The sequence below is a fragment of the Macaca mulatta genome, chromosome 1 (genome assembly GCF_049350105.2).
Source record: "Macaca mulatta isolate MMU2019108-1 chromosome 1, T2T-MMU8v2.0, whole genome shotgun sequence".
In the NCBI taxonomy this organism is placed as follows: Eukaryota; Metazoa; Chordata; class Mammalia; order Primates; family Cercopithecidae; genus Macaca; species Macaca mulatta.
Window position 1 is genome coordinate 210,111,188 of NC_133406.1, and position 26,827 is coordinate 210,138,014.

General features: G+C 52.9%; 1 protein-coding gene across 1 annotated transcript; it reads left to right on the forward strand.

Annotated features, from left to right (window-relative positions):
* Nucleotides 1-248: 248 nt before the first annotated feature.
* LAPTM5 (lysosomal protein transmembrane 5) lies at nucleotides 249-26,240 on the forward strand. The gene is made up of 8 exons (XM_015133569.3): nucleotides 249-364; nucleotides 16,133-16,226; nucleotides 16,964-17,040; nucleotides 18,742-18,870; nucleotides 19,604-19,726; nucleotides 20,958-21,053; nucleotides 23,391-23,483; nucleotides 24,774-26,240. Exons 1-8 carry the CDS (start codon nucleotides 278-280, stop codon nucleotides 24,861-24,863), a joined length of 789 nt encoding a protein of 262 aa, XP_014989055.1. The 5' UTR covers nucleotides 249-277; the 3' UTR covers nucleotides 24,864-26,240.
* Nucleotides 26,241-26,827: the final 587 nt, after the last annotated feature.

Sequence of the window (26,827 nt, forward strand, 5' to 3'; positions counted from 1 at the left end):
GGCCCTGGTGCAGAGCAGGGCCTGATGACGGTGTTAGGGTCTGTCCTCCCCGGAACCCCTTCCTGGGAATGGCAGAGGGTGGTGGGGTGCTCTGAGGCAGGCTGCTGCCCTGCCCCCGCTCCCAGCTGCCCCACCCCAGCTGTGACGACCTTGTCCCTGCCTGTCTAAGGGGCAGGAAGGAAGTGAGGAGGGCAGCCAGCAGCTTCCCCTTTTCTGCCCTGCTCCAGGGACCGGGCTCTTTCCCCTTCAGTGCCTCAGAGGAGGGGACAGCAGCACCATGGATCCCCGCTTGTCCACCGTCCGCCAGACCTGCTGCTGCTTCAATGTCCGCATCGCCACCACCGCCCTGGCCATCTACCATGTGGTGAGTGTGGGGGCCCCGGGTGTGCGTGTGTGTGTGCGTGCGTGAGTGTGCGTGTCTGCGGTGACCCCTCATCTACGGAGCCCCCCGCAAATGAAAGAGCTCCTGCTCTCCACCTCTCGGGGGGATCCTGGGCAAATCCCTGTCCTGCTCTGGGCCTCAGTTTCCTCCTCTGTCAAATGGCTGGGGGGACCCGCAGGAGTGAGGAGTAAGGGAGCAGGAATCCACTTTCCAGGCAAATGTAACTGACGTTCACTCCGAGGCTGGCTCTGTTTCTGCCTCTGTGAGATGGGGCACAGCAGCGGCCAGAAGGTTATTTGTGCACAAAGCCAACAGCAGATGTGAAAGTGCTTTGGAAGTCAGGGATCTTGGAAGGAACGTGGGCTGGGATTGTTTGACCAGGATGTGAGGTCGGCCACAGACACAGCCCCGATTCTTCCCCTGGGGCCCGAATGGAGCCTGGGCCACTCAAGGGGAAAAGAAGTGGGCATCACCCCTTTGTGCTTCCAGTGGGAAGGGAGGGGCCGAGTCCTCTTAGCTTCCAGCTCAGTCAAACCACGGCCTTCTGCCTACCAAAGAGAATTGCGACCTGTGCTAATAATTAGGGTAACTTGCCCGGCCCAAGCTCCTGTTGGGCAACTTGTGAAGTCACAGCTGTCCCTGGTTCCTCCTTTCCTGGTAACTCACAGTGTGATCTCGGGCAAGTCACAGTGCCCGGGGGCCAAGGCTCCCCCTCTGCCTGGGGTGGCTGAGGGTCAGGGTCCTTGTACTGTCCTGCCTAGACCCACCTCACCCCCAAACTCCTGGCCACACCCATCTCCCCTAGACCCAGGCAACTTCCTCCTGGGGTGACTCAGGGCCTGTGGTTGGTTGACAGTTTTCTCATGAGTCTGGAAGGGCTTCCTCAAAATTAGCCTAGATCCACATGCTGCGGTGGGCTGCTGCACACTTAGACCTGCCTGCATCTGCTTCCTGTCACAGGCAGGGCAGGCAGAGCTGTGGCAAGAGCCCAGCCTTCAGGGGGGCGATGCTGTTCAGTGGTTAGCGCGCGGCCTCTGGATGCGGACTTCTGCGTGCAAATTCTGGCTTCCCTGCTTCCCAGCTGTGCAGCCTTGGGTGATTTACTTAACCTCTCTGAACCTCAGTTTTCTCATTTAAAAAAATGGGGATGTGAGTTATCGTACCCATCTGATAGGGTTTGTTGTGAGGCTCAGGGAGCTGATATATACAAAGCTTGCAGAACCATGCCTGACGCACAGGTGAGTGCCTTATCATTCATTGTGCATCAGACATGGCACCTGTTGTGAGCATCCTTGGAGTCAAGCTGTCAGATTCAAGGACTCTAGTTTTGGGAGCAGGAACTCAGAGGTTGTCCTGCCCAGCTCCTGCCAATGCAAGAGCTGAGAGAAGCATATCACTCTTTGGGTGTCCCCGTACCCTGTCTTTTAGGCCTTCAAGCTCTGAGACTATGCAGCGTTCTTGGAAGGACAGTGTGGCATGCAGGGGCATCTCACAGGTAGCAAGTCCCTGGGTCCTCACCCCAGCCCTGCCACTAACTGGCTGTGTGGACTCAGACAAGCCTTTCTCCGGGCCTCAGTTTCCTTTTTATAAAGTCAGGGGTAAGGTGATGTTGACTGGCTCAGAGGTCTCCAACTCTGATGCCTCCAGGGTCTGGGCAGGCCATGTGAGTGACAGCAGGGGGCAGATGGGCCTGCGGTGACCTGGGGAGGCCTTGCTTGTCCCACCCTGAAGCTGCTCTCTGTTTTTGCTGGTTGTTTCCACAAAAGATTGTGGGCCCTGGTGGCCACTCTTCTGATGTTTGGAGAATAGGGAGCAGGCTTTTGTGTCACATCTTCTGATGTTTCAATGCTAGTGATTGATGCATGGTAGAAAAAAATCTCTGCGCCGGCCAAGTGGAATCCATCTGCAGGCTGTGTGAGCCCAGAGGCTGCCCTGCAAACCCGGGACTGTGGGGCTGTTAAGATTTCTTGTTGATCAAGAAATGTTGATCCGATGTCCTCACCTGTAAATGGTGGTGTGATATACGGTCCCTGCTCACAGAGCTGAAGAATGTGTGGGCCCAAGCAATCATGGAAGACTTCTTGGAGGTGGTGCCATTGGCAAGAGGGAGAGTTTGGTTGTGGGCAGTATGGAAGGGGAGGAGAAATGGGTGAGCAATGGCGTATATGTTTGGCTTCTACAGGGACACAATAGAGACCAACCTGGAGTTTGGGGAGGAGGTGATAAAGGTTTTGAGTGACAAGCTAAGACTTTGGATCTTCCCTGCAGTGCACCGTTGATATTTTGGGCTGGATAATTCTTTGTCTTGGGGGAGTGAATTGTGTGTTAGAGGAAGTTCAGCAGCATCCTTGATCTCTACCCACTACATACCAGTAGCACTGCCCCTCTCCCTACCCTGCCTCTTGTGATAACCAAAAATGTCTCTAGTTATGGGGCCCAGTCTCTCCCAGTTGAGAGCCAATGCCTATGAGTGATGAGATGCTCTAGAGCAGGAGCAGGCATAAGAACAGAGGGGTGTCCTGGAAGCTGTGCGTTCGGCCCAGGTTGTCTCCAGGCTGTGGTCCTCAGTTGACTCCAGTGGGGGGTTATCTTCCTGCACCCCGAAAGAGTCTTCTCTCCTTCCCAGAAAGGGCAGGGCCTGGGGGCTTTCCCATAGGCTAGCAGGTGTGCTGATAGGACCTTGAGCATCTGAATGGAAAAAGAGAAGCTGTGGTCCAGATGTGTCAATAGCCCATGCCGGCTGTCATCTGGACCCAGCCATGGGTGACGACTCTACACATCATGAGCTATTTGTGGACTTGGCCCCTCTGGGGAGGGTTAAATTGGGCCCTTGCCATCCTGAGACAGTGCCATGCTCTACTGAGTCATGAGGGCGTTATTACATGAGGGAAGCCTGGTCCGTGGCTTTGGGCTCGGGCGTCTTCCTCAGGATGTCACTGGGTTTGTGTAGAGGATTCTCTGGGTCACCCAAACTTGCACACTTTAGGAAGCCAACAAACTTTCTTTCTTTCTTTTTAAAATTTATTCTTTTTTCCAAAGTTCAGTAACTTGCCCATCTTTTGTTGTTTGTTTTGTTTTGTTTTTGTTTTTAAGAGATGGGGTCTTGCTCTGTCACCCAGGCTGGAATGCAGTGGTGCCATCACAGCTCACTGCAGCCTTGAACTCCTGGATTCAAGTGATCCTCCCGCTTCAGTTTCCTGAGTAGCTAGGATCACAGGTGCATGCCACCATGCCCAGCTAATTTTTACTATATATCTATTTGTAGATACAGTGTCCCACTGTGTTGCCCAGGCTGGTCTCAAACTCTAGGCCTCAAGTGATTTTCTGCCTTAGCCTCCCAACACTCTGGGATAACAGGCATGAGCCACTGAGCCCAGCCTAGATAAATTTCTTAAATTGATCCCTTGGGTCCTGGCTTTTTGTCAACCTGAAGCATGTCCTAAGTCAATGGGAGAAAGTGGGCACCCCCAGAAGACGCATTTGTCCAGAAATCTCTTCCTTTCCTGACCCCTCTTCCCCAGGGTGCCCAGAATTCCACTCTTAGAAATGCATTGTCTGGGTTAAAAAACTTAGCACCTGCTATGATTTCAACAGTATCGAAACAGGATACGTCAAAACAGGGCGAGGAGGAAATGTGTCTGGGTTCTAGGATGGTGAAGACTCTATTTTTTCTACTTTTCTGTATTTTCCATATTTGGTACAATGAGCACGTACTCAGAACGGTTTTAGATTTACGAAAAAATTGCAAACACAGTACAGATAGTTCATGCGTCCCCTGTGCCTAGTTCCGCTATTGCTAACGTCTCAATATTAGCAATAGAGCACAGTTAGCGTGGTGTGTTTGTTGCAATGGGTGAATGAATATTCGTGAGCTGTTATTAACTAAAATCCACGCTTTACCCGTATTTCCCCAGATTTCCTCTTATATCCTTTTTCTGTTCCAAGATTGCATCCAGGATGCCACGTCCCACTTAGTCTTCATGCTTCCTTAGGTTCCTCTTGGTATGATGGTTTCTCAGATTTTTCTTGTTTTTGAAAACCTTGACAGTTCGAGGAGTATTTGTCAGGCATTTTGTCAAATGTTCTTCAGCTGGGGTCTCTGGTGATTTTCTCATGAGTAGACTGGGAATGTGCTTTTGGGAGGAAGCCCACGGAGGTGACGTGCCAGTCTCAGAACATCGTACTAAGAAAAGGTTCTGCCAACTTGACTCACCACTGTTGCTGGTGACGTTGAGCCCCCGGCTGAGGTTGCTCCCTTGTAAAGTTATTCTTTTTTCTCTCCTTTCCATGCTGTATGTTTTAGAAGGAAATCACTGTGCTGTTCCATGCAGCCCAAGTTTGATGAATGGGGAGTTCCGCCCCACCTCCTTGAGGGCAGAGTAGCTACATAAATTACTTAGAATTTCTCAAGGAGATTTGTCTGTACTCCTGATTTATTATATAAATAAATGATGTATTTGTATCACAGGGACCCCAGGATCTTTACTGTATGCTTTGGGTTATAACCCAATGCTACTTTACTTTGTGGCTCAAGTATACTACTTTTAAATCGAGAAAAATTAAAAAAATAAAATAAAATAAGGCCGGGTGTGGAGGCTCATGCCTGTAATCCCAGCATTTTGGGAAGTTGAGGCGGGTGGATCACTTGACGTCAGCACAAAACCCCGTCTTTACTAAAAATACAAATATTAGCTATTCATGATGGCGGGAGCCTGTAATCCAAGCTACTCGGGAGGCTGAGGCAGGAGAATTGCTTGAACCCGGGAGGCAGAGGTTGCAGTGAGCCGAGATCGCACCACTGCACTCTAGCCTGACAGAGTGAGACTCTGTTTAAAAAAAAAAAAAAAAAGGGCCGGCCATGGTGGCTCACACCTTTAATCCCAGCACTCTGGGAGGCCAAGGCGGGTGAATCACGAGGTGAGGAGATTGAGACCATCCTGGCTAACACAGTGAAATCTCGTCTTTACTAAAAATACAAAAAAGTTAGCCAGGCGTGGTGGCGGCGCCTGTAGCCCCAGCTACTAGGGAGGCTGAGGCAGGAGAATGGTGTGAACCCGGAAGGCAGAGCTTGCAGTGAGCCAAGATCATGCCACTGCACTCCAGCCTGGGCGACAGAGTGAGACTCTGTCTCCACAAAAAAAAAAAAAAAAAAAAAGGTAAAGCATTCAAATCATAGTATTTGAAGAAGGAGTGTCTATTGCCCTGACCTCGTGCAGGTAAGCCCCCCATGTCTTTCTGTGCCCAGTCCCAGGCCGTGATACAGCCCTGACTCATTCATGGCCTCTGCCCTAGAGGGGCCAGTCTGCCAAGGAAAAACTGTGACAAGGACAACAGATGACATTGCTGGCTATGATGGGGGCACAGACGCAGGGCTGGAGGTTGGGATTCTGGAATAGCTTCTTGGAGGACGTCTGAGTCCTAAGGATGAGTAGGGCTTTGCTTGGGCACCTTGGAAAAGAGGCCATGCTGGGCGGGGGGAGTAGCATGAACACAGGCTTGAAGGGCAAGGACCCCGCCGTGCTTCAGAGACCTAGGAGGTTTGGTAAGCTGGGTTAGGAGGGGTGGCCACGAGGTGTGTGGGGGAGTAGGGTGGAGAGGTCCCCAGGGGTGGGACCTGCCCGAGTCCTTTGCTTTTACAAGCTTCAGAGCTAAGAGGATGGATCTCTGCTCGGTCCGTCAGCTCATTTTGCAGATGGGAAAACAGGTCCAGCAGGGCCCCTTACTTGCTCCAGGACACATGGAGAGGTGGGGCAGGAGCTTCCTTCAGGCCCCACTGCTGGCACACAGGTGTGTGGAATGATCCAGAAAGTGGGCAAATGAGTTCCTTCCCTGGCCCATGGCTGGGGTGGTGTGTCTGTCTGGGAGGCCCTGCCCTCATCCAGCCTCCCACCATTCATTTCTTCTTTATGGTCCAGTTCACGGGAAGCTTCCTCCTCCAGGAAGCTCTCCTGATTTGACCTCCTTAGAACTCCTGGGGCTCTTTTCTCTGCTCCACTTCGGGGACAGTGATTTGTGATTGAAAGGAACACAAGCCCATCTCCATTACTTACCGGCAATGCGACTTGAGCAGGCAGGCACCTTTGTTATCTGAGCCTTGCCTTCCTCATCTGTAAATGGGGCCAGTGGTCCCTGCCTCAAAAGTGATCATTTGGAGGAGGCCCTAGCGAAGCCGGGTCGGGGGCTAGCAGGCGAGTCCCTGAAGTGGGCTATGGAAGAAGAACACAAGGCCTCCCGCTTTTTTTTGAGACTGAATCTCACACTCTGTCATACAGACCGGAGTGCAGTGGTGTGATCTTGGCTCACTGCAACCTCTGCCTCCTGGGTTCAAGTGATTCTTGTGCCTCAGCCTCCCAAGTAGCTGGAATCACAGGTGTGTGCCACCACGCCTGGCTAAGTTTTGTATCGTTAGGAGAGACGGGGTTTCACCATGTTGGCCAGGCTGGTCTCAAACTTCTGACCTCAAGTGATCCACCCGCCTCAGCCTCCCAAAGTGCTGGGATTACAGGCGTGGGCCATTGTGCCTGGCCCCGCTCCCCTCTTGAAAGTTCATCTGTTTGGGGTTGAAAAATGGGTCCAAACTGCCAGGTGGGGAAAACCCTGGATGAGAATCTGTTAGAACTTGCTACCTTTACGCCCGGTGCCCCTGGGCTGGACAGAGAGGCTGCGTTCTCTGCCACTGCAGCTCTGTGCCCTTCATGGAGGGGTGAGGAGGCCGGTGGGGGCAGGGTGGGAGTTGTAGCCCCTCCTCAGTGTCAGAACTGAGTTGTTCTCCTCACCTCAGGGGCGTGAACCCCAGCTTCTAAAAGCAGGAGGGCCCCGTGGCCCATCCCATCGAGAGAGTGGCTGAAGGTTCTAGCCTGGCCTGGCCGAGACTTCTCTGTTTCCAACCTGGCCCCGAGGCCTCCAGGAAATGAGGCTTTTATTTTGAGCCTAGAGCACCGGCCTGAAACCAGGACTTCGCTCTGAGCTCACTGTGAGGCGAGCGTTGGTCTCCCAGGGGACCCCACCCTGCCAGGGGAAGTGGCGCAAAGCACCCCCTAATGAGGCAGGAAGCAGAGCCATGAGCTGCACCGCCTCAGCCCTGCGCAGGGGCTGCTTGGGACAAGGCACCCCTCCCCCGGCCTCAATTTCCTCCCCAGTCAAATGGGGATCAGTAACTCCCATTTGTGGCACCGGACAAATGGCAGCTGCCACCGGGGCCGCCAGTTTACAGATGAGGAAACTGAGGCTCAGGAGGGCGAGTGACTCTGAAGCCTGTGTTAGATAAAGAATCCGAGCCCAAGTGTCTGCTCCAGGCGGAGGCAGGGAGGGCAGGCTTCCTGGCAGCCATGGGATGGGGTGGGGGGTCAGTTCTGCCATCCCCAGAGCCTTGTTCTGAGAAGCACAGAGCCCATGTGTGAAGAGCTGATTTCAACTCTACCTGCAAAATCAGAAAAACGTGGGACTCATGTCAGAACCTGTCCCTCAAGACTGGCGCGAGGATGACGTGAGAGAGCGTGTGGTTGGTCGGCCCTCCCTACCCGCAGGTTCCGCATCTTGGATTGCAGATTGAAAATACTCAGATGCAGAGCCCGTGATACAGAGGGCCGACTGTATATGTTCAGAAGAGGACCTGGCGTCTAATAAATGCAGAATAATAATAGTATCAATACTTATTATCACTGTCGTGGGTCTTTGTTCTGAAGATAAAGGGAGAAGCGATGGTTTGAGAGAATCGTTGGGGGAGTGGAGGGCGCTTCCCCAGATATCTAGGAAGTGGAGGATGACAGGGCCTTGTGTCATACCTAGAGGCCAACTCTGAGCCCCCAACTGGCTGCTCCTAAAGGGAGATTTGATAAGCTACCACCAGCCAGCATACCTCTGCTGCTGGGATTCACTGGCACTGTTTGTTTTTGGGGCAAAGTTAGCTGCTAGCGCCCAGTCACAGCACTTCCTGTGCTGCCTGTGACAGCCTCCTCCAGTGCCATCTGAGCCATCTGAGTCTAGGTTCTCTAGGCTTTTGCATGAGCCGTCATGTCTCCTGCATGCTCTTTCCCCTTTCTCTCTAACCCCAGAGGCCCCACCCCTGCCAAACCAGTGGATCCGTGTGTTCTCCCAGCCAACTGCTGCCATTTACTGAGGCCTGCTGCGTATTCAGCACATGGATGATGCCAAATCACAATTCACTAAGAGAAACGTCTTGCGGCTTCCTGAATGAAACTCACACACACTGGCCTCTGCTCATGCCCTTTCCTCTGCCTGGAACACTTTTCCCATTGCTCTTTGGGGGAATCTTCTTCAATATTCACCTCCTCTGAGAAGCCCTCCTTGACCCCCACCATTGGACCCTAAGCTTTGGGTGTTGACCCAGAGCCCTGTGTGCTGGGTCCCTGGGAGTCGTGCCCTCTGGCCTGGATGCTCGTTTGGGTCTTGACCCAGCCTGATTCATCTTCATGATCCTGTGGAACCTGGCACAGTAGGTGTCAGCCCATCTCTATGTTATTTTATTTTATTTTTGCAAACCTTTTCTTGATGTGTAATTTACCTATAGAAAAGCACAGTTATCGTAAGCGCATATCTTGGTGAGTTTCTACAAGGTGAACACATCCATGTGACCTCCACCCAAACTAAGAAATCAGACAGGACCAGCACCCAGAGGCCCCTAGAGCCCCCCCTCGCCACTGCCCCACCCCCACTGACTTCTACCCATCTATGTAGTTCTATATCACATACAGCTGTAGAACTACGTAGAAATGAAATTCTGTAGCGTGTGTTCTTTTGCGAGCACTTCTTTCTCCCAACGATATGTTTGGGAGTGTCATCTGTGTGGTTGCGGGTAGCTAACTCATTTTTTCCATTGCTGTGTATACTCCATTGTATAAATCTACCACAATGCGTTTGCCTGTTTTCCTGCAAAAGAACATTTGGATTGATTCCAGCTTGGGGCTGTTACAAATAAGGCAGCCACGGCCAGCAGGCTCCGTGCTGGGTGTCCACACACAGCCACCTCTGCAGCTCCGCTGATCTTTCTGAATCACTGTCTTCAGTGATTTACTTCTCACACCCACTCCGGGAGGTGGATGGATTCTTCCCTCCCTTCTACAGATGAGGAAATGTTACAGATGAAGTAATGTGGCCAGGCCAGGATCCCACAGGGGATCAGCACTGGGGTTCTCACTGAAGTCTGTGAGCCCCAGAGCCCAGTGGAGGGAGGAGGGAATGAGGTGGAAGTGGGAGGGAGGACGAGGACTGCAGAAGAGTGAAGAAGAGAGAGAAGCAAGGCTCTGGGGAGCTGTAGGCAGCCAGGCGGGGCTGCTGCAGAGTGCGTGGCCCCAGGAATGGGGGCGTCTGGTGGTATCTGGGCTGGCTGGAGAGGTGGTTGGGGAGATAGAGCTCTTGGGGGGCTGGCCCCCACTGAGCCCCCCATAAGCTCTGACCAGAAGCACAGGGTGGGGGAGGGGAGCTTCCTCTTGACAGTGATACATCTGACTCCCTTCTGACATCCTCCTCCCAGACAACCCGGGGAAATCAGGGTGGGCAGGTGAGGTTGAGGGGACTGAGCTTCAGGGACGGGCCATAATGATAACGATGATGGCAGACGTGTGAGGCCATAGGACACAAGGTCAGGGTGGAGCAGCCCTGAGCGGGAGGGGCAAGGGAAGGCTGTGGCACTTGGGACCCATTTGGCAAACTGCATTGTCTGTTGGGAAGGGTTGAGGACAAGCCCGGGCATGTCTTCTTGTGCAGCCTCTGTCCTGGGCTCGCACATTTGGTAGGAGGAGCCAATGAAGTAAACAGACAGGAAAGTGTCCACACTCCGGCTGGCACACGATGGGTGCTCACTGAAGGCTGGGTTCTTTCTCTGTAACCTTCACCTCCCTGAAAATCTCAGAGGGTGGGTCTCTGCCTGTCTGCTTCTGAGATGGTGGGTCCTGGGCATCAGAGAGTGTGAGAGAGTGGGCCTGTTCTTCTGCAGAAGGGACTGGTCTTTGAACCCCAGAATTGGGGGTTCTGGTGTCATCACCACCATCCACATGATCTTCCTTATCACCATCCTATCCTGATGTCCCCACTGCCGTCACCCCAATCACTGTCACCAGCATCACCAGCAGCATCTCTGATCATCACTGTCATCACCACGCCAACTCCAACAACATCCCAACAGCCACTCCCCATCTCACATGGTCACCATGGCCAGTGCCTCCCAGGTGACATCTGGTGCACTGTTTACACGGCATCCCCTCTGGCACCGCCATCCTTATTGCCCAGCCACGTTCAGTACTGACCCCATTGTCCCCACCTTCCCTGATTTCCCTCCTCCAGCCCCTGCCCCCATTCTTTTAGCTCAACCTGTTGCTTGCTCCTCAGAGCCACCAGGAAAAGAAACAAATACCCCTGCGCCCTGGCCACTTCCCCAGTGGCCAGCTTGGGGAAGCTGTGTTTGTCATTAAGAAAGAAGTGCTGCATGCAGACAGGAATAAGAACTGAAACCAAAGAGGGGCAGAAGGAAGAGGTGAAAAGCGGGAAAGGAGAGTGGGGGTGGGAACGGTGGCTGAGCATGGCTGGGACCGCAGCCTGAGCCCGGCTTGGAGGCAGGAGGACAGAGCTGATTTTGACCCTGCGACAGTTTTGGTGTGTGACCTTGGGCTGGTCGCTGTCTCTCTCTGGGCCATACTTCCCCACTGGTAACATCCTCCTCTCAGGGAAGAGACACTCCCGCACCTTCTGAGCTTCCCTGGAGAGACTGAAACACACCTGCACTGACAGGCCTGTAGCCTTGCACACGATGTCCCCTCTTTTGGAATGCTTTCTTCTCTTCTGTGTTGGAAAACTCCTACTTATCCTTCAAAGCCATGCTCGTGGGTTTCCTGTTGGTGAAACTCTCCTTAAGTTTTTTAAATAGCAATGCATTATCCCTCATCAAGGACCCCAAGCCCCATGCGTGTCCTCTGTCATGACTCTGAGCACACCATTCAGGCACTGAGTTCCCTGGAGACTGAGACACCGGCACGTCAGAGTCAGTGGCTTGTCTAGACAGAGTTTGGAGGTGGTGGGTGCTCAGCGGGTGTTTACTGAGAGTCAGTGAAAGCCCAGAGGTAGCAAAAACCACCACCCAACTGTGCTTGCTTGTGGCGCACCCGCTGTGTGCCTGGCTCTGTGCACTGCATGATGCCATTTGACCTCAGCAATCCTGTGAGGCAGGTCAGTGATTAACCCCATTCCTCAGATGAGGAGCCGAGGCCCAGAGAGGTTAGTGGCTGGCTCAAGGGTGCAGAGCTCAGCTGGGGCCTGGGGCCATCTGACTCCAGCACCCCAACTCTTATCTTCATGATCTCACCAGCATAGAATGAAGGGACAGTCGGTTAAAAGATGCTGTAATGGGGGAACAGGTGGGTGAGGGCATGCTATCTGCCTGGGCATTGTTGGAGGAGAGAAGCCTTGTGCCTGTCGTGGGAAGACTTGGGTTCCAAGGTCACAGCCCAGCTGGGCTCTCAGAGCTTAGGGAGAAGCCAGCGCTATGTTCAGGTGGAAACCAGGGGCATGAAGGGAAAGCAAGGGCTGGGGGCTTGGAAATTTTTTTTTTCTTTTTTTTGAGAGGGAGTCTTGCTCTGTTGCCCAGGCTGGAGTGCAGTGGTGCGATCTCGGCTCACTGCAAGCTCCGCCTTCCGGGTTCACGCCATTCTCCTGCCTCAGCCTCCTGAGTAGCTGGGACTACAGGCGCCCGCCACCTCGCCCGGCTAGTTTTTTGTATTTTTTTGTAGAGACGGGATTTCACCTTGTTAGCCAGGATGGTCTCGATCTCCTGACCTCGTGATCCGCCCGTCTCGGCCTCCCAAAGTGCTGGGGTTACAGGCCTGAGCCACCGTGCCTGGCCAGCTTGGAAATTTGGACTTTTTGCATACTCTGTAGGTCGTCCAGGTACTTTCCAGGAATTACCAATAGCTGTTGGTTAGGGACATGGGTGGGGCAGTGAGGGCCTTCTGAGGGGTAGGGTGCTGGCCCTGGGGTGGCTGGGGGTGGAGGACTGTGGGCAGCCTGGGTGAGATGTCCTGCAGTGTGTAGGAGCTCCACCCCACTGACCCTCCTGCGCTCTGTCATCCCCATGGCCCCAGGGGAAAATGAGGGTCTCTTCTCATTGACCAAAGGCGAACACTGAGGCCGGGGAGAAGCCAGAACCTGGCCCGGGCCACACAGCAGTGAGGCAGTGGCGGAGGCCTCCTGCTCCCCAGCTCTGGTCTCCTGAGCTCTGAGGGGCTGGGGCCTGGCTGCCAGGGAAGAGTGGGCAGATGGCTGGAGAGATTCTGGAGTCCCAGGGGAGCCAGCCCAGCCTTGTGGGGAGCCCCGGACCCCAGGAGAAAGGCAACAGGGTTCACACCCCAGCCGGGCCACGTGACACAGGACATGAGTTCTGTCTCAGCCTCCATTTCCTCATCTGTAAAACAGGAAAATGTTGCCTCTTTTGTAAAGTTTTGGGAGATTGCAGTGCAAGCCTCTGTGTGCGGGTCTGAGCATACAGTAGCTGCTGAATAAATGTGAGTTCTTCTCCATTCTATGTCCTAGAGAGCAGCATGGGCGCCTGGAGCCGAGCTTCCTCCCTTTCTACCGGGTCAGGGGCTGGCATCTTCGTGGAAGGTCGGGGCCCTGCAGAGTCTGAGTCAGGCTCTGAGGTTGCCTCGCTCCGTGACCGTGGGCCGGTCCCTGCTCTCTACGAGCCTCGTGGGCCATCCGGCAATAGGGACAAAGTCCTCCCCCGTCCCCTGCCTCAGGGTTGTTGAGAAGGTGAAATAGGGGGAGGGTGACCTGGGTTTTAAGTGCACGTGGTTTTCACAAAAATAGAAATACCTCTGGTGTCTGGTGCTCAGGCTGAGGGGAGGGAGGGGGACTACAGAGGGAGAGGGGATGGGGGCACCTCTCTGCCTCCACTGAGGCACAGGGAAGGGTCAGGCCTCAGGCAGAGCTGGGTGGCTGGGAGATGCTGGGCAGTGGAGGGAATTGGCCAAGATTTGAACCTTAACCCTACATATGACCAGCTGGGAGGCCTTGGGCAAGGCCCTGGACCTCCCTGAGCTGCACTTTCTTCATCTGTGAAATGGGAGTGAAAGTATTAATAATCCCTCTGCTGAGTAGAGGGGAAGATCACGTGGCGTGGGGTTAGGCTATACAAATGTCCCCTTCTTCCCCTGGGGTGGTTGGAGGGGTTGCAGGGCAGTGAGGGATGCTTGGAGGAGAACAGAGGAGTTGAGAGGGGAGTTGAGGATTAGTAGAGGTCTCTAAAGTCGGGTAATGTTCAGGGTGACCTCATGGCCTCAGGATGACAATATTAAAATTCTAAATTTTTCAATCATACAATTTTTTAATTTCTGGAAATTTTTTAGTAGCTGTTTTATGATGTTCATGATAAACTAGGACAGTAACACATTCATGTAATTTAGAAAGAAAGGAAGATAGAGGCGTGTGTTCAAAAGGTTTTACTGACATAGGTGCATGATGAAAACATCTAAGTCCTCCCCAGGGTTCAGGCTAGCAGGGCTCTGAGGCATTTTGGGGGTCAGGGGAATGGGAAGGCATCAGAATAGCACTGGGAGACTTGGGATCCCCCACTCAACTTGCTGTGTGTCCTTGGGCAAGCCACCTAATCTCTCTGAGTTTATAAAACAAGCAGAGGGAGCTTATAAAACAAGTAGAGGTAGGCTCCTTCTAGCAAGGGGAGGTTGAGATGATCTGATTCTAGGCTTTGTTCCAGATCTCAGATACTCCTGGAATCTTGACACTTTGAAAGTCTTCTCGTTTCACAGCTGGTTGATGCTCATGGTCCTTCTCTAAGCCCAGCTGTGACTCATCTGTGATCTGCTTACATACTCCCAGGAACGGGGAGCTCACCACTTCACAGGACACCCCGTTCTGTGCTGGATGGAGCTGTCATCTGCCTCCCTTTCTCTTTCTCTCGTTCAAGGTGAAACTGAGAGGAGAGGGGCTGCGGCTTGGCCTTTAGGGACTGAGGAAGGAGTTTTTCTCTCAGGGCTGTTTCCTCTGAGTGTTAGCCATAGCCCTCACCACACCTGCCTTCTGCTCAGGGTGCTCTCGACTTTCATGATGAGACAAAGCCTTTCCAGCTCACTCTCCAGCAGCTAGAGGGGGCAGTTAGAGCATGCACCATGCTCCTGGTACTACTGCCCAACCACGTAAGCTTGCCCCAGCCAAAAGCAGATTCTGTTTGCTGGGCACCCCCTGCCAGTCCCTGAGCTCAGGGTTTTGTAAGTATAATGCAATTTAATCTTCACTGAATCCAGCGATTGCAATTTTCCAGATGAGGCAACTCAGAGAGGTTAAGAGACTTGCCCAAGGTCACACAGTGATCTGGATTCAAATCCCTCTTGATCTGGAGCCCAGCTCTTCATCACTCTTCTGTTCAGTCCCTTTCCACGCCCATAAACAGGATGTAATGTGGCAGGAAGACAAGTTGAGACCTGTGTCTGAGCTAAAAAAAAAAAAACAAAAAACAAACCCACACAGTCAGCAAGGGGGAAACAGATGGTGGGTAGCTGGTTGCCTGTCAGCTGAGCATAAGTTACCAGTGCAGGGCTGCCTAGAAAGCCAATGTAAACTTAGGGCCATATTAATAGAGATAGGGCACCCACTAGAAGGGAGGGGAGAGTCTTCTTGTTCTTTATATGGGCAGAGGAGAACTGCATGTGTGTCGTAGGGGAAGGGTGGAGGGCTTGCTGCAAGGACATGGACACACGTAAGGTTGTGAGTTCCCCATGGCTGGAAGCACTTCAGCAGAGGCTGCATGGCACAGGATTCCTGCACTGGCTGGTGGAAGGCATGGACAAGGTGATCTCCAAGGTTCTTTCAAACTGCAGTTTTGTGGCTGAATTTCAGTGGTTTCTAGGTCCACCCCAACACTCTGGCCTATCAGATTCGCCCCTTCCCCATCATTCTTAGCAACGGTCCTCTGAGAGCGTGGGGTTCATTTGTTCATTCATTCATTCATTCATTCATTCATTCATTCATTCAACAAATACAACAGCTAGGGGGATGAACAAAGACACACACAAGCTTTCCCTGCCTGGAACCTACAGTCAAGTGGGGATAACGGTAATAATAATAGCACAGATGGAGTGCTTACTATCTGCCAGGTACTTTAAGTGAATTATCCCATCTGGCTCCACCACAATCCTATGAGGAAGATGTTATTATTCCCTGAGGGGCCATGGGAGACAGGGATTCAGGGTTAGATGCTCTCCAGGGCCCTCCCGGGCCTGTGTTGATGATTCCGGGAACCTGAAGCTCTATGATGCTCTCTGATCCCCAGAGCCTGTTGTTAGAGAAGGGGGTGCAGTGGAGGGGCCTTCAACTTCTACCCCCCACCCCACCCCTTTAAGCCTGACCTTCAGTAGTAACAGTTACCACTCTTACTGAGAGCCGGGCCCAAGGGATCTCCTGGGATAGTCTCATTTACTTCTCACGGCAGCCTCCTAAGGAAGTTACTAATATTATCCCCATCTTGCAGATGGGCAAACCAAGGCATATAGAAGTCAAGTAGCTTGTCCAGGGTCACACAGCTGGAGAGAGGAAGACCCAGGATTCTGAGCATGGGCTTTCTATGTAAAGGCCACTCTTTTGTCTGGGATGCCCTACTGACCTGGCATGCCATCCACTCCAGGATCCTCACTACTGGCTTCCCTGCTGTACACCACTAAGGTGGGAAGAGCTGGTCGGGGGGCCGTGATGCAGGCTCAGCTGACTGACGCTTTGCTCTGCCTCCAGATCATGAGCGTCTTGTTGTTCATCGAGCACTCCATAGAGGTGGCCCATGGCAAGGCGTCCTGCAAGCTCTCGAAGATGGGCTACCTCAGGATCGGTAGGTCCAGGGGACGCCGGAGGAGTGGCGGCGGGAGGAGGACAGGGAGCCCTGGCTGGGGATAGCCAGGCTGGGGTTGGAGGCCCTGTCACCTCTCCATGGACGATGGATGACCTCTGGCAAGTGTCTTCCTTTCTTGGGGCCTCGGCTGTTTCATCTGCAAATGGGGATGTTCCACCTGACCCCACCCACATATGCAGGTGGTGAGAGCAGATGGAATGGCACTTTGCAAACCCCCACCAGCTGGTAAAGGTGACAGCCTCACTCTTCTGCTTAAAGCTGTCAGTGGCTGCTCATCACACTAGAATAAAATGGAAACTCCTCACCATGGGACCCAGCCCCTGCCCACTTCTCTGACAGCATCTCCCTGCAATTCTTCAGCCCACACCTTGCTTCAGCCACACTGACCTCAGCAACCTTGTCCCTGTCTCAGGCCGACTCCTCATTGCTCTCAGGCCACTCCCCAGGGATGCCTTCCTCGGCCTCACCCTGGCTGAAGTGGACCCCAGCCTGCACCTCCAGCCCAACACCCTCTGTCGCATCCACCTTGTGCTACGCGTGATGTTCTGCTTTTGTCGTTGTACCCACTCCAGACTGAGGACTGCGTGAGGGCAGGGCCTGGGCTTTCCTGTGCACCCTCGTGTCCCCAAACCAGTGGTTCCCGAAGTGTCTTCCTGGGAGCCTGGCTGGGTGCTGGGGGTACGCCTGAGCGCCTCACTGCTCTCCTTGCCTTTCAGCCGACCTGATCTCCAGCTTCATGCTCATCGCCATGCTCTTCGTCATCAGCCTGAGCCTGCTGATCGGTGTGGTCAAGGTGAGGGCTCGGGAGCCCCGCTGCCCCTGCCCCTTCCTGTTATTCACACCCGCTGATGGGCAGTGCTGGGTGCCGAGACGGGGGGGAGGCGGGTGTGTTCGGAGGTCCCACCTGCATGCTGGAGATCTTCACATTTACCTTTTGGCGAACCATGTTTCTCCCTGAGATTCCCTGGGCTGGTGACCTTGGTTCCCTGGTAACATGAGCCTCCATGGGGCCGGGCCTGGTGGGCCATGCTGGTCACCGACATTTCGGTGAGAACTAGCTGATGACCCACATCCTTTTAAATGGCAGGTGGAAGCAGGGAATTTGGAGAGTGAGAAGAGGAAGTGTTGTTTCTGGGGGTGAGGGAGGGGAGAAAGCACTGGATTTTGTAATGGATGAGAGGAGCCGAAGCAGGAGGAACGTAGGATGCATGCAGCTCTATCTGTGCAGTGACAGGTGCCAGCACCCTGAGGGGGACCTACGTCCTGGAAGGCCCCCAGAGAGCTCATGATTTAACTGGGGAAGATGGGCCCTCAGAGAGACAGGGACAGTCTAGTGTGACAACAAGGGGCTCCTGGGCCCGAGGCAAATCTGGTGGGAGGATTGAGATGGGCTGCAGCTCAACCCCCTGCAGAAGAGGAAGCCGCTGTCCCTTGGTCCCCAGAAAGGCAGGAAGCCAGGGCCTCATCACATGGCCATGAGAGTAGGATCCAGAAAGAGAGTCCTTCCTGAGCAGACAGGGGCCTGGCACTTGCAGGGCCGGAGGAGTGGGGCGATGATTTGGTGCTGGTTTGGAATGCACCCACCCTGCCTAAAATGCCAACACCCTCTCCCCTTGCTAACATCCACTGTGTCTTGGAACCCATGTTCCCCGGGGAGGCCGTTTGCATTGTGCAGGGTGGCTCTGGGTGCTTGTGCAGAAACTCAAATGGTTCAGCTAGGGAAATGGAGAAATGGAGCAAGTGGTCCTTGACTCTGAGATCAGTCAAGGTTGTTCTGGTTGCCTCCTGAGTGATTTTAAATGACCACATGAGACACCAGGAAACCCCTGTTTCCGTGATTTTGTCCCCAGCTGTGAGAGCATATGAATGAATACTGGTCACGGTGGTCACCTGCTTTCAATTGAAGGAGAGGGACTTCAGCCTCTTCCTGGCAGGGCCCCTTACTGTGACTTTGGACCCCTGGGAGTGGCCCGCGGAGGGAGGTCCAACTGTATGTGGGGTGGTGGTGGGGGAGATGGAGGGGGTGGGGGGCCAGGGCTCTCTGCTGCCTCTGGGCCTTCGCTCATGTCGGTCCTTCTGCCTCCAGTGCCCCACCCCTCCCTCCTGCTCGCTCCTAGTCTCCTTCCCCGATCTAGCCCTGGTGTCCCCAACTCCAGCAAGTCCTCTCCGATCCCCTCTCCTCTGTAAAAAGTGCACAAAGCCCTTCCTTGCTGGGTTCTTGTGAGCAAATTGAGTCAAATCCTGCTCTTTGAGCCCTGATAGATGGGGACGGTTCCCTTACGTCTCCTGGGACACCAAGACTCCTCTCATTCAGGGCCTGGGTTTTGTCCACTCCCTGTCCCCAGAGTGTCACTCAGAGGAAGGTGACCTCAACTGAGGAGGGCAGGGAAGATTTGGGAGAGGGTGGGCAGGGGATGCATGAGGACATCAGGCTGGGTGGGGGAGTGTTGGCTGCATGCAGGGGACACTTGATGGTGTTGGGCCTACCTTTCAGAACCGGGAGAAGTACCTGCTGCCCTTCCTGTCCCTGCAAATCATGGACTATCTCCTGTGCCTGCTCACCCTGCTGGGCTCCTACATTGAGCTGCCTGCCTACCTCAAGTTGGCCTCCCGGAGCCGTGCTGTGAGTACCCAGCCCCCACCTCTCACTGGACAGCAGACCCCAGGCCTGGCATGGGAGATGGGAGGGGGCCAGACACGGGCCCTGGGCTCAGGCTGGGGAGGGTAGGAGCCCTCTTCCTGGCTGGGGTCTTGACCCAGTCTCTGAGTCCCTCCACATTGCCCCAAGTTTCTTCCTCTGTGGAATGTACCTGCAATCACATCTCACCAGCCTGCTTTATGAAAGTTAAATGAGGAACACGCACACTGGGGGGTGTAGCCCATGGTCAGCATTTGGTCAGTGCTGCTGGGAGTGAATTGACACCTGAGGAAAGGGCCCGTGTGCTTTCAGGCCCCCAGCCCCCAGTGTTATTCCAAGTTGAAGAAAGGAAGAGAAGGATGATTCATGCCAGTGAGTGTCCACTGTGGAGTGGCTTGAGGGCTGCTACCAGTCAAGGACACAGTCACCCAAAGTTGCTTTTCTCACTTTCCCCAACTGTTGTCCTTGAAGAGACCGAGGGACTACATCGTGAAAGGGCCCTGGCCTAGGAGTCTGGAGACCCTGGTTCTAGTCCCAGGTTTGCCACCAGCTCTTGGTATGAACATCTGTGTGTTCACGTCTCTCTGTGCACAGGGGATGAGTCGATGATGTCTGTAGCTGAGATGCTCTCTCAAGTGAGGGCATATTATGTGCTGCTCAGTAACTGGGACTTTAATTGCCGCTCCTTATTCTTCCTCCTTGTATTTGTCCTCCCCAGAGCCCCTCCAAGTTCCCCCTGATGACGCTGCAGCTGCTGGACTTCTGCCTGAGCATCCTGACCCTCTGCAGCTCCTACATGGAAGTGCCCACCTATCTCAACTTCAAGTCCATGAACCACATGGTGAGTCTGGGGCAGCGGTCCATGCCCATTTGTTGGCTGTGTGGCCTTGAACAAGTTACTTCATGTCTCTGTGTGTCTGTGGTTTAGGCCAGGTTCCCTGGAGCTGGAACCTGGGAGGAAGATTCTTGTGTTGGTGATGTATTGAGGGAGCCCTCTCAGGAGGAAACTTGTAAGGAGTGAGGAAGGCAGGTTTGAGAAAAGGAGGAAACCAAGAAAAGACACGACTATAGGAGTAGCCCTGCATGATCCCAGAGAGGGCCTTGGTGTGTGAATTGCAACACAGACATAATATCCATTTTTATTGCTGTCTAATGAATTATTTCTAAACACTATGGCTTAGAGCAATAAACATTTATTATTTCACACAGTTTCTGAGGATCAGGAGCTTGGGAGTGGCTTAGCTGGGTTCTTCTGACTCAGGGACTCTGGTGGGCTGCACCCAAGATGGTCCCTGGGCCTGTGGACAACTGAGGGCTTGACTGGATCTGAAGGATGCACTCCCAGTGGCTCACTCACAGGATGTGGGCTCTTTGTCTAATTCCTCATCGTGTGGACTTGTAGTAGTGATGCTTGAGTGCTCTCCTGACATGGCTGCTGGCTTCCCCTGCGGGAGCGATGTAAGAGACAAGCAAGGAGGAAAGGCAGTGTCTTTTACGACTTCCATCACTTCTGTTACACTCTGTTAGTTAGAAGTGAGTTGCTAAGTCCAGCCCACACTCACGGGGACAGGAAATAAACACTACCTTTAGAAGGGAGGAGTCTCAAAGAATGTGTGGTAATATTTGCAAATGACCGCAGAGGCAGTCTCACCTAGGGCGAGTTCCTCTGCATCAGTCATTGGTTTCAAGCTGCCCCTAGAGGAGCGAATGTAACCTCCCGGGTACTAGTGGATTAGGTGGTCCCTATCAGCCAAAATGATCTTCTAGAGAAGGGCATAGGTGTGGCCCATGGGCAGCTGACACCTGCCAGTTGGGGATGGGCGGGTGCACCAGCCTGGGACGCGGATCTGGAGGTAGTAGCCACTTGGCTTTTCTTGGTTTGCCTGTCAGTGGGATGGGGCTGAGGGTAGCACCTGCTTCCTAAGGCTGCTGTGGCGGTCGACCAAGGTGACGGCTGTGCCACACTGTGCTCCTGTGTGTGTGGAGGGTGGGATCATTAGTCCTGGATGTGTGGGTGCTGTTGGAATTCCTTATGTCCAGAGACATTGATGTGGCTCCCAAATCTGTTGCAGAATTACCTCCCCAGCCAGGAGGATATGCCGTATAACCAGTTCATCAAGATGATGATCATCTTTTCCATCGCCTTCATCACTGTCCTTATCTTCAAGGTGAGTGGACCCCTGCCCTGTGGCTCTGGGAGGGGTGGTGAGGCGTGCTGGGCCCAGGCCTGCCCGTGCCAAGCTGTTAGAAGGCAGGGACACGTGTCCTCCATGCCTCCTCTCCTGCTTTTAGCTCCTTTCTCTTGCTATCCCATGCCAGCTCCTCTGACTTTACTTGGGATCTTCCGAGACAGCCCGTTTAGGGGATGTGAATCCATGAAGGCCACCTGCGTTCAGATGTCTAATTCCAGCTGTCCGGAATTAGATTTGGACTGGCCTGCGTTTGAATCCCAGCCCCACTGTCATTAGCTGTGTGCTTGGTCTTCAGCAAGTCACTTCTCTCTGGGCCTCAGGGGCATGAGTCTTACTTTGCCTATGTTACAGTTTTGTGTAATTCAGGCATCCACATGTGCCTGAGATCATGTTAATAGAGGTTTGTTGATGAGAAGGAGGGAGGGGAATGGTCTCATTCTTCTCTGGGGTGGTCAGGCCCAGGGATAGGGTCCAGCTTCAGGACCCAGGTCTGAGTGATGGTGAAGCACCAGAGTGTGTTCACAGCAGTGCAACCAGCAATGTGAAGAGACAAGAAAACGTACCATCTTAGGAAGTCAAAAAACCCCCCACAAAACCCAGCGAAGACCTGAGTGCTATTCTGCATGGAAAATAGAGGACTCAAGGGGGACACGACTGCCGTTTCTTAACACCTGAAGAACTCTCGTGGGGAATTTTGTGGGATCCTAGAGGCCACAATGGGGGCCTGTGGCCTGAAGCCACAGGGATGCTGATGACCACAGAACAGAAGGAAGGGCTTTTAAGAAGTGTTCTTTTCTGATCATAAAAGTAACATAGGTCATTGTAGAAATTAAAAAACTACAGATGAGCTGGGTGTGATGGCTCACACCTGTAATCCCAGTGCTTTGGGAGGCCAAGTTGGGAGGATTGCTTGAGACCAGGAGTTCAAAACCAACCTGGGCAACATAGCAAGATTCTGTCTCTACAAAACATTAAAAAAAAAAAAATTAGACGCATGTGGTGGCACGTGCCTGTAGTCCCAGCTACTAGGGAGGCTGAGGCAGAAGGATTGCTTGAGCCTGGGAAGTTGAGGCTGCAGTGGGCCATAATCGTGCCACTGTACTCCAGCCTAGGTGACAGAGTGAGAATCTCTCTCTCAAACAAAAAACAAAAAACTACAGATAAGTAGAAAGAAGACAAGCACTCCACCATCCCCATCCCACACAGAGAACATCACTGCTAACTTGGGGCATTTCCCCCCAGCCTTTCTGTGCTGGTGGGTGGGCGTCTGCGGACTCCAGCTCCTGCTTCCATCTGAGGCCCTGGGCAGTCTCTGCCGTCACCTACTGCCAACCTAGAAACAGAACCTTGCCCCTTTTAACATCTTCTCCAACGACTGACCTAGCACAAAAGCACTAGTGAGTGTGCAGTGAGAACGCTCCAAAGGCTTCATGGGGGAAGTCAGTGTGGGGTTTCCACGGCACTCTCTACTGCAGGACCCCTCCCCAGATCCCACCACACAGCTCCGTCCCCCAGCTCCCCTTCTGTTTTTGATCTTCCAGAATGAGGGGCTTCCCTCTTTGACCCTCATTCTGCCTTGCTGGCCCCCTCCACCGACTTGATTTTCCCTGGGCCTTCATGCCTCATTCTTTGTCACTCAGTACCTCCACATGTCTCCTTGCCCCACCTATGTGCCCAACCAGGGAATCCATCAAACAAGACCTTCCAGTATACAGGACCCTCTCCTCCTACTCAGGGGGCATCCTGGGGGTTTTCTGTTGTTTCTTGAGCTCGCCCCTTGGGATTGTACGCCCCACTCTGGAAAGCTTCTGCCCAATTCTTACATCAACTTGCATCAGCTGATGGATATATACCAATTGTTCCTCCTTTATAAACATGGACCAATACTGCACATGCTGTTTTGTAATCTGCTTTAGAAAACAACATATCAGAAGCAATTTTGAAGAAAACATGTCCCACCATCAGCTCTGTTTCCAGATGGCCAGGGCTGTCTCGGGAGGTAGTGAGCTCCCGGTCAGTGTGGGCAGTCAAGCAGGAGCTGTGGGTCTATTGCCGGGGAAATTGGAGGGTGGGCCAGAAGCCACCAAAATCCGCTTGCTATGTGGTGTCTATGGGGCAATGAAAAGGGCAGTACCTGGAATATTCTGGACTGGCTGGTGAGGAACCCCCAATCAGAATGAGAGGTCTGAGCAGGAGCGGCTGGATGCTGGCTTCTGGGGAGAGTGGTGGCTCCTGCCTGGCATACGTCCTAGGCCTGCTGGAGTGTGAGAAGGACGCTCAGCAGAGCATAGCCTGACCTGGGCCTTTTTCCAGGTCTACATGTTCAAGTGTGTGTGGCGGTGCTACAGATTCATCAAGTGCTTGAACTCGATTGAGGAGAGGAGCAACTCCAAGATGTTCCAGAAGGTGAGTTTGGCTGCAGGTGGGTGCCAGCCTTGCCATTCACTGCCTGTGCCATTTGGGTCGAGTCTCCTTCCCTCTCTGGACCTTGGTTTCTCTATTTGTAAGACGAGGATTGGAACAGAAGAAATGTGGTCTCTTTCAGTTCTGGTAGTCTAAGATTCATTCACTCACTCATTCACTCACTCATTCATTTATTCAGTATTTACTACCTCTCACTCTTTGCTAGTCTCATATCAATCCCAGGGGGCGCAGAGAAAACTAAGATGCTACCTCTGCCTTAGAGGAGTGTATAGTTCAGACACATAGATACAATTACAACTTGGTGTGAAGCACAGGGACAGTAGGCACAGAGGAAAGACCTGGCCTCTTTTTGGATATCAGGGAAGGCTTCCTGGAGGAGGTGACAGTTGACTGGTCTTGGAGGGACAATGGATACGAGATAGCTGGGAAAGGAGAAGGAGGCTTTCGGGGAAGAGAGGATGGGGTGTACTTAGAAGTAGCTTATTGGAAAGTGATGGTTTAAATTCCTGGTAACTTACTTTCCTCCCCGGTAAGGTGGAGATTGTATTAGTTAAGGCACTTTTGGTTGCAAGTGGCAAAAACCCAACTCAATCTGACTTAAGGAATTTACTAGCTCATAGAACTTAGCAGCCAAATGTAGGTCTGGCTTGGGCCTGGCTGAATTACGACATCAGGATACGATCTCATCCTCTCCATCTCTTGACTCTACTTTCCTTGATGTTGGCTTCATTTTCAGGAAGCCCGTCCCTTGTGGTGGCAAAATGACTGCCAAAACCCCTAGGCGATATCCCACCCTCTCAGTAATCCCAACAGAAAAAGAAGGTCCCAGTAGTATGTCTGATTGGACCAACTTGGGCCACGTGCCTATCCCCAAACCAAGGACGATAGCCAGGAGGATGGAATTCTACTTTGAGTGGCCAAGTCCAGCCACCCCGCTGGATCTGAGGGATGGGACGAGTTCTTTTGGAGGTATATGGACAGAGAATGTTTTCCCAAGGAAAATGGTGCACTGTATTCAAAATAAGGGGGACTTGATGCTGAATAGGCAAAGGCAAGTATGTCCACTACAGGGCTGGGGACTGCACCTATCTCATGCAGGCAGTGTCTAGCACATAGCAAACATCCAAGACCTGCCAGTCATTATCATCATCATCAGCAGCAGCAGCACCAGCATCATTTTGCCAGAGGTGGGGGTTTGGGTCCCATGACCCCGGGTTGGAATTGCAGGTCGTTTTTGATCATACTGAACCCTCATCTCTGTGTCTCTCCCAGGTGGTCCTTCCGTCCTACGAGGAAGCCCTGTCTTTGCCATCGAAGACCCCAGAGGGCGACCCAGCACCACCCCCATACTCAGAAGTGTGACCCTCGCCTGGCCCCAGCCCCAGTGCTGGGAGGGGTGGAGCTGCCTCATAATTTGCTTTTTTGCTTTGGTGGCCCCTGCAGCCTGGGTGGACCCTCCTGCCCCCCCCCTCGGCAGGACAATCTGCTTGTGTCTCCCTCGCTGGCCTGCTCCTCCTGCAGGGCCTGTGAGCTGCTCACAATTGGGTCAACGCTTTAGGCTGAATCACTCCTCAGGTCTCTCAAAAATTCAGCCCAACAATGCTTGGTTTATGTCAATCAGCTCCGACACTTGTTTAGACCATCGGTCATTCTAAAGTTGGTGAGTTTGTTAAGCAACTATCGACTTGATCAGTTCAGCCAAGCAACTGACGCATCAAAAACCCACTTGTCAGTTCAGTAACATAATTTGGTCAAAACAACAGTCTATTGCATTGATTTATAAATAGTTGTCACTTCACATAGCAATTTAATCAAGTAGTCATCAATTAGCTACCCCATATATAAATATATATGTAATCAATTTCTTCAACTAGCTTGCTTAAATGATAATCAGTTAGCCAACCATGAGTCGTTTAGAATAGTGATAAATAGAATACATAGAATAGTGACGAAATTCAATTTAAAAAACCAAGTTAGCCTCCAAACCATTTTATTCAAATGAACCCATCCACTGGATGCCAACTCTGGTGAATGTAGGACCTCTGAGTGACTGTATAATTGTTAATTCAAATGAGATTACTTTAAACAGTTGACAGACTGTCATTCAATAATTAGCTCCAGGAAATAACAGTTATTTCATCACAAAACCGTCTCTTCAAACACACAATTGTTCTGCGGAAGAGTTGTCATCAACAGTCCAATGCTCACCTATTCAGTTGCTCTGTGGTCAGTGTGGCTGCATAGTGGTTGATTCCATGAAAGGAGTCAGCTCAATCACAGTCATTTTAGTGACGAGCTGCCAGTCCATTCCCAGGCCAGGCCGTTGCTGGCCATCCATTCAGTCGATTCAGTCATAGACGAGTCAGTTCTGCCTGAGGCTTGTGATCAAGCAAAAATTCAGCCCTGAAGTCGGGCACATCTGTTCGTTGGACTAAACCCACCGGTTAGTTCAGTCAAAGCAGGCAACCCCCTTGTGGGCACAGACCTTGCCACTGGGGTCATGGTGGTTGTGGCAACCAGGGAGGTTTGGCCCCCACAGCCCTCCTGTGCCTGCTTCCCTGTGTGTCGGGGTCCTCCAGGGAGCGGACTCAGAGGTGGAGACCACAGAGGCAGGGTCTCTGGGGACTGTCGGGGGGTACAGAGGGAGAAGGCTCTGCAAAAGCTTCCTGGCAATACCCCCTTGTGTAATTGCTTTGTGTGCGACAGGGAGGAAGTTTCAATAAAGCAGCAACAAGCTTCTCTCTGGCTGATGTGTTTCTGGAAATACAGTGTAGAGAGGGCGGAGACCAGCCTTCTACCTCCACCACCCCCAGGACTCACCCACACTCCCTCACACCCACATACACACCCCCCACAACCACACCCACCAACGTACACACCCACACCCCCACACTCACACCAACACTCACCCCCTCACTTAAGCCCCACACCTACACCTACATACACACCCCCACACACTCCCAACCACACCCACCAAAGTACACACCCACACCCCCACACTCACACCCCCAACACCCACCCCATCACCCCCACCCCACCTACACCTACATACACACCCACATAGATACCCGTCACACACTCACCCCCCACAACCACACCCACCAACATACACACCCAACATACCCACACACACCCACCCCCACCCCCTCACCCCCAATCCCCCACACATACACACCCCCACACTCACTCTCCCAACACCCACACTCACCAACATATACACCCACCAACATACCCGCAACCCCCACACACAACCACACCCACCCCCTCACCCCCACCCCCACACACCCACACTCCTACACCTACATACACACCCACATATGCACCCC

Bases quoted from the DNA above. Each gene is read 5' to 3' on its own strand.
- LAPTM5 (XM_015133569.3), top strand. From the start codon at position 278: ATGGATCCCCGCTTGTCCACCGTCCGCCAGACCTGCTGCTGCTTCAAT. The intron at 16,227-16,963 runs GTAGGTCCAGGG...CTTGCCTTTCAG, and splicing joins GATGGGCTACCTCAGGATCG to CCGACCTGATCTCCAGCTTC. The intron at 23,484-24,773 runs GTGAGTTTGGCT...TGTCTCTCCCAG, and splicing joins ACTCCAAGATGTTCCAGAAG to GTGGTCCTTCCGTCCTACGA.